Genomic DNA, 7,548 nt, shown 5'->3' on the forward strand with positions numbered 1-7,548 from the left:
CAAGTGCTCAAGAGCCTGGGAAGTCCAGCTTGGTGCCAGGCACACAGTAGGCTCTGAATCACTTAAATGTAGCATGAAAGGCTGAAGGAGTGAGTGTCTAGTTGAATCAAGTAACTCTTGTGACCTGGAGATTCCTCTTCTGTAAAAGGGAGTGAGGGTATCTACTCCACCTAGAGAGAGGACACCCTTGGCACTCTCTCTGTTAATTAGCAGCAATGCCTGAGGCACCCAAGGCCCCAGGTTCAGTCCCCAGCACCAAACATAAGCCAGAGCTGACCAGGGCTTTGGTAAAATAAATACATTTATTTATGTTGAATTAAGTAGCAGATTTCAGGCATCCTGAAGTGAGCTATAGTTATGAGGGAAAAGGCCTGTCTGAGTTGGAACTCCAGTAGAAGTGCCTTGACTGGCTCCCAAGTCCTGAACTGTTAACTATTCTAAATAAATAAAATAAATCCTCAGTAAGCAAGACTGGAGGGCTAGGGAAAGAGCAAGGGTGCCAAGCTGCCTATCTCAAGCCAGGGCAAGGAAGGCAAGTGTGTGGAGGGAGTCACAGCCCCCCCCCCCAGCCCTACCAGGCAGGGAGTCACTTCCCCCACCGGCAGGGTTTTGGGGAGAGAGAGAGAGAGAGAGAGAGAGAGAGAGAGTGTGTGTGTGTGTGTGTAGGTGGTCACCTGGGGCTCGTTCTGGCGGCCCCTCGGCCTCCCCCGAGCCTGTCTGGGCTCTCGGAGGCGCCTCTTCGCCGTGCCGCAGGCCCGGACTCTGGTGGACGACTCGGGCGTGGGGCCAGGAGCGCCCTGGAAATGGGCAGTTTGGCGGCAGCAGGGCCGACTGGGGGGCTGGGGGTGGGGGGTGGAGTGGGGTCAGCTTCCTGGCCAGGTTCCACTGGGGGAACTGCCTTTCGATCTGGGCTGCGCGAGTTGGGACAGGACTGAGAGGTTCGGGACTTCGGTGGAGCAAAGAGTCCAGGAAGAAGAAGGCGGAGAAGAAGAAAGAAGCCAGAAGGTCTGCGGGGCTGGAGCCAGGCGGGGCGGGGCGCACCGGGAGAGGCCAGGCCGGGCCCGGGGTATAAATGCGGAGGGCGCGGAGAGGCGCAGGGAGAGCGGCTGCCTGGCCTCGCCTCCCGGGCCGTCCCTGCAAGCCGCGGGCGGGGGAGCACGCCTGCGCGCCCCGGCCCTTCCTGGCAGGCTGCTTGTAAGATGAGTGAAGAAGTAGGTGGGGGAGCAGGGAGGCAGCGAGCGAGAGCGCGAGGGGAGCGCGGGCGCTGAGCGGCGCTCACTTGGAAGGCGGCGAGCAAGCGAGCCAGAGAGGAGCCTGATCCATGTCCCTCGCTGTCTCCCTGCCAGGCGCGCGAAGATGATGGCCATGAACGCCAAGCAGCCTTTCGGCATGCACCCGGTGCTTCAAGAACCCAAATTCTCCACCCTGCACTCCGGCTCCGAGGCCATGCGTCGAGTCTGTCTCCCAGCCCCGCAGGTACGTAGTGAAGCATAATTAACCGCTCTAAGGCACATTTCCCCCCCTTTTTTGACAGGCACTTGCTTCATGTTTTTTTCATGTCGCCCCCAGAACAGTCGCGGCTGTCTGAACCCCTCTCCTTGTCTCCTCCGCGCTCTCCCGGAGCGCTCTCTCTTATCTCATTCATGTCTCTGATCCACACGTCTGTTCCAGCAGAGCCTCTGTCTCCGTATTAATTTTTATGATCTGGGCTTTGAGGGGAGGCATCTCTGTTGCTTGAAAATGTGTTTTAATCCTGAGTTGACAGTATTCCCCACTGACCGTGCTGTGTGTGCCTTCTCGCTTGCAGCTGCAGGGTAATATATTTGGAAGCTTTGATGAGAGCCTGCTGGCACGCGCTGAGGCTCTGGCGGCGGTGGATATCGTCTCCCACGGCAAGAACCATCCGTTCAAGCCCGACGCCACCTACCATACCATGAGCAGCGTGCCCTGCACGTCCACCTCGTCCACCGTGCCCATTTCCCACCCGGCTGCACTTACCTCGCACCCGCACCACGCGGTACACCAGGGCCTCGAGGGCGATCTGCTGGAGCACATCTCGCCCACGCTGAGTGTGAGCGGCTTGGGCGGCCCGGAGCATTCGGTGATGCCGGGCCAGATCCACCCGCACCACCTGGGCGCCATGGGCCACCTGCACCAGGCCATGGGCATGAGTCACCCGCACGCCGTGGCTCCTCACAGCGCCATGCCCACCTGCCTCAGCGACGTGGAGTCGGACCCGCGGGAGCTGGAGGCCTTCGCTGAGCGCTTCAAACAGCGGCGCATCAAGCTGGGGGTGACCCAGGCGGACGTGGGCGCGGCTCTCGCCAACCTCAAGATCCCCGGCGTGGGCTCCCTCAGCCAGAGCACCATCTGCAGGTTCGAGTCCCTCACCCTCTCGCATAACAACATGATCGCGCTCAAACCCGTCCTCCAGGCCTGGCTGGAGGAAGCCGAGGCAGCCTACCGAGAGAAAAACAGCAAGCCGGAGCTTTTCAATGGCAGCGAGAGAAAGCGCAAACGCACGTCCATCGCCGCGCCCGAGAAGCGCTCGCTTGAGGCCTACTTTGCCATCCAGCCACGGCCCTCGTCCGAGAAGATTGCGGCCATCGCTGAGAAATTGGACCTTAAAAAGAATGTGGTGAGGGTCTGGTTCTGCAACCAGAGACAGAAACAGAAACGAATGAAGTATTCGGCTGTCCACTGACTGTGGCGGGGCGCGGCGTCCGGGGTTGGGAGAGCAGAGGGTATGCACCCTCCAACTTGGGGTGTGTGTGGGGGGGGGGACAGTTATGGGAGACACCAAGACATTTCCTGGCAAGTCAGACTCTTCCCCCCAAGTTACAGACTTCTCCCCCACACACATTTATCCTACCTGGTTGCCTCCTGGTATTCTCATATTCACTCTCTGCCTCTGCCTTCCCCCTCCCCTTTTCATTACCATCAGAAAAAGTTTGAGCGCTGCGCCAATATTCAGCAAGGGCAGGCTTGGCGGGACGTGCGCTGTCCGTGGTGCTGAAACTCGCCCAGTAGTGCTGGATTGCTCGGCCACTGGGCGGGAACCCCCAATTGGCGCTTGGACAGTGAACAGACTCCATCGCTGGACTCTAGGATGAAGGCACCACTTGGCTAAGCGTGGTTTTGGCAAGGGGCAAGGGGATATGGGAGGAAGTGGTAAATAATATAGCCTAACGGGGACACAAACATGTACTGGAGATTTATTTAGAGTATATAAATACATGTATGTTTCCAAAAGATAGCCTTATACTCCCTTTCCAGCCGAAATTCTACTCATCGCATCCTTTGGTTTGCTGTAAGATCGCTGAGGTCACTCGGGTTAGTCTCAGAGAAAGGGTGTGCAGAGTTTCGTTCTTTGTTCGCTGTAAACCATACACCAGAACAGGTGGACCCAATTTGTCCGTGGAAAATGCTGGGGTTGTCTAACTGTAGGCAAGCACCTACTCTATCCCATGCTTCAAGATGAGAAAACGTTTGAGAGGGTAACTACAGCCCACTGGAGATCAGGGGAAGGACTGAAAACTCTCTCTCTCTCTCTCTCTCTCTCTCTCTCTCTCTCTCACACACACACACACACACACACACACACACACACACACACACTGGGCTGCTCCAGCCACACTCCCACCACCACTCAGCACAGCATCTAGGGTGGTGCCTGAAAGTCATTTTTAACTTCTTCAAATCATATGCAAGCCCTTCCAATGCGTCTAACCTCATTGTGCTTTTATTATTGCCTTTAGCATTGATATTTCCTATTATTTATTTACTTCCTTTCCTCTCCATTTTCCTTATACAGATGCCTCTTAGTGGAGGTTCACTTATAGTTTTAGGTAAAAAGAGGGGCCAGACCTCCTACCTAGATGCTTCTTACCCTAGTCCCTCTCTCTGGCTCAGTCACATTTTATTTTTTTAGTTGCTTCATGTAATTTGGGTGTTGCTGTGTGACCTTTGGTTTCATTCTATGAATAGTTACAAATAAAAGATTAAGTTATCTTCTTTACCCCTGGAATTAACTTCTAAAATAAATGCTTTATTTTTCAACCTGAATCACAGTGCTTTTCTTTCTCAGAGTCTGAGTAATAGTTTAAGAAAGCATTTGATGCTGAGAATCCAGAAGGGCTGGGCAGTCTCTTACCAGCCCCTCTCCTTTCTCCTCTGCCTCATTCTCTCATTGGTATCTTCTCCAAGGTGGTGGGGCTGATGGGCTTGGAACTCAGGGTTACAGAGGAGTTATGGCTATGTTTCCCTGCACACGGATCTATCAGCTTCTACCAGCTCCATTTAGCAAACTTTGAAGGCTGACTAGTGGGAGTTATGAGTCCCCTATGCCTCTATTCTTTGGTTGAATGACTTTGAAGCTGCTTTCTTAACTTCTTTGAGCCTTGTTGCTAGTGTGCAGGATAAAAATGCTAATACGTCTCTTATCAGATAGTCAGGACTGAGCTGTTTATGCAAGGCATCTAGTAGCGCCAAGTGCTCAATAGATTTTATTCTAAAAGATCAAGAGGCAAGGGGGGGGGGAATAGATGTAAAGAGGAAAGAAAGTATTCTTTGTTGGGATCTAGTGGGTTGGGGCCCCTTGGGAGGTTAGTCAGAAATTCATTTGGAATTGTCACCCAAGTGGTTACTTACTCTGCGGTTTATGTGTGTGTGTGTGTGTGTGTGTGAGAGAGAGAGAGAGAGAGAGAGAGAGAGTTAAAAAGAGCTATTTATTGCAAAAACCTAGTGTAGCATACATAGTAGGTGCTCAACAGATGCTAGTTTCCTGTTTGCTCCCACTCTCTCTAATAGAAAAAAAAAACTTTTTATTTGTGAGCCACAGAAACACCTTCGTGATTTAAAAATTAATTCTCCAACTCCAAGAGTAGGCTGCACATTTCCCCACTATATCTTCAAAGAATACTGGGTCATCAGGCTTTTGGCCTGAAATTCTGAGTAGAGCAGATCTCCCCTTCTTGCAACTGGCCCCCTCAACTACAAAAGCAAACCAGCAGATCGCTCCCAGCCTCCAATCTTCAGCCCCTCGCCCCCTGCCTAGTGCACCAGCCCCAGCGATTCCCCCACCTCCCCTCTCCATCGGGTGTCCTTTAATAATAAATGCCCTTATGCCATTACATTATATTGTGGGTTTTGAAAATTTAAATTACGGCTGATGCAATATTAATTGCCTATAGTGGTATAAAACACAGGGCTGGAGCCCAGACGGGCTGCAGAGGAGGCGGCTGTGAACGTCCCGCGCCTAAGCGAACTAAGCGTTGCAGACAGACGCGCCTTTGAGGGCTGCAAGGTTTCCTGCAGGTAAGTGCTTTCGGCTTTTCTAGCCCAGGAGGAAACTGATTCCGCTTCCATCTCCTTTTTGCAAAGTTCCCTGCTGTCTTCTTTTATTATTATTATTTTCTTTTTAATGACCTCAGAAGTTTGGAAGACTTTCTGGAGAGGGCAAAGTAAGCAGAACTGAAAGCAAGAACTACTTTCTTCAGCCCGGCTGGGTTAATAGTTTGCTAGTGAGGACCCGCTCAGGGATCCTTTGGCTCCCCATCTGCAGGGCAGTCGCTTCACTAGCGGTGAAGCCGGTCTGCAGGTGTTTAATCTTTCTAGCATCCTCTCTGTCTTTCCCTCCTCTCTCAGTTTCTCTGTCTTATAAAATAAAATGGGGAAAATGTCCCCAGAAGCAGTATATTCATAGTGCTGGCCCGAAGCCCCAGCGATAACCCTGGAGCCAAAAAAAAAAAAAAAAAAAGTTTGTCCATGTCTCCAGAGTTTCGTTGGGTTTCAGGCACTCGGGATGCCAGCGCTCAAGAGTTGCTTTGATCAGTTTCTACCTGCGGGCAGGCGCTGCAGCTGGTTCACAGTGCTCCAGCTCTCCTACCCACTGAGAGCGCCAGGTTGGCGCCACTGCCTTCTCTCTCCAAGAGGCTCTCTCAGGAGGCAAAGGGAGTTGTGGTTTCTTTGGTACTGTGTTGTTGCCTTGTCTGGCTTTTTTGTCTGGTGGTGGCACAGACTTTTTCTGGGTGTGGAAATTGTGTGGGGAGTGGGGGCACTAACCATTTAATTTGGAGATCACAGGACTATTTCTGAATTCTATGACCTCGGGTTTGTCACACCACCTCTCCCAGCCTCTATTGAGGGCTGAGGGCTGTGAAACCTTACTACTACTACTAATAATAATGATATCAACAACAACAGTAATTTTAAGGGTCATTGAAAAACACTTTGAAAGAGATTCTCCTTTTCCAAATACTATTAATTTTAAATATTCACCATCCAAGGTCTAGCTGGGAGTTTCCTTAAACTGTTCCAAGAGAAAGTGGATCCAGTGTTTCAGGACCGTATGTATGTATGTATGTATGGTTGTATGAGTGTATGAATTAAGCCTGTCAAAATGTGATTGAGTCTCTGTGGACTACAGGGAAGACTTCTCTGCATCGGCCTGGCTGGCACCAGCACCTGACCCCAGTGAGCCAGGCATACACTCACTACCTAGTGTGACTGAAGCCCTGGCAGGCAGAACTTGGAGACAAGCATCCAGAGCAGCTAAGTCTGACTCTGGCCAGGAGTTTCCTCTTTCTGTGCCTAAGGCATTGTTGGTGTTCTTGATTCTTCCATACTCAATGTCCAGCTCACAGTCTGACACAGAGTGGCTTCTATAGGTATCTTTTAAATGATAGCTTTGCATTTGTAAAATGAAAGGACCCCTTCTTCTACCTGAATCTTCTCTGGATTCTAGAACTTCAGGGAAGAACAGAGACCATTAAACGTCTCTAGAACTGGGTCAAGGTGGTGGTCTGTATCTTGAGGGCTTTTGTTCAACAATCAGTTCCTCTCCTAGTTTAATTAGAATGAGTATGGGGGCTGAGTGGTCATGCACCTGGTTAAGCATACATGTTTTCATGTGCAAGGACCCAGGTTTAAGTCCTAGGTCCCTACCTGTAAGGAAAATCTTCAGGTGAAGTAGAGCGGCAGGTGTCTCTTTCTCTCTCCCTCTCAATTTCTCCCCATCCCTCTCAATTTCTCTACAGTAAAATTTGAGAGAGAGAGAGAGAGAGAGAGAGAAATCAGTGGGTATAGAGGGGCTCTCTGTGACATCGGGTGATAGACTCTAGAGGAGGACTAAGGAGAAGAATGGAGGAGGGATCACATATGCCCTACTGTGTGCCTGCTGCTGCCTTCTCAGCGCTGTATTTGAACCAGGGGTTCTTGTACTCCTTACTGAGAGGGGAGCAGTTTTAGAGTGGACAGACCCGGGGTAGAACTGAACAAGTAACTTTTTCACTCTGAGCCTCAGTGTCCTCATCTGTAGACTAGATTGCTCTGATGATTAAATGAATCAAACTCCGGGTCTGACATTTAGAAACATTTTGAAAACATTATTTATATTCAGAAAAGTGAGACTAGTATCATAGAGGGGGGAGGATATTCAGGGCTTGGAATCTGGTGGGATCAGTGTTTTTCATCTGTAAACAACAGTCTATACATCCATAAAATGAAAGCAGTAGTTGTGCCTGCCAGCTGGAGGTGGCTGTCAGGTAC

General features: G+C 51.0%; 1 protein-coding gene across 1 annotated transcript; it reads left to right on the forward strand.

Moving 5' to 3' along the window:
• Nucleotides 1–1,126: 1,126 nt before the first annotated feature.
• On the forward strand, nt 1,127–2,739 carry POU4F3 (POU class 4 homeobox 3). The gene is made up of 2 exons (XM_007533964.2): nt 1,127–1,476; nt 1,808–2,739. Exons 1-2 carry the CDS (start codon nt 1,357–1,359, stop codon nt 2,702–2,704), a joined length of 1,017 nt encoding a protein of 338 aa, XP_007534026.1. The 5' UTR covers nt 1,127–1,356; the 3' UTR covers nt 2,705–2,739.
• The last annotated feature ends 4,809 nt before the right edge of the window (nt 2,740–7,548 follow it).

Source organism: Erinaceus europaeus, chromosome 2 (genome assembly GCF_950295315.1).
Source record: "Erinaceus europaeus chromosome 2, mEriEur2.1, whole genome shotgun sequence".
Taxonomy (NCBI): Eukaryota; Metazoa; Chordata; class Mammalia; order Eulipotyphla; family Erinaceidae; genus Erinaceus; species Erinaceus europaeus.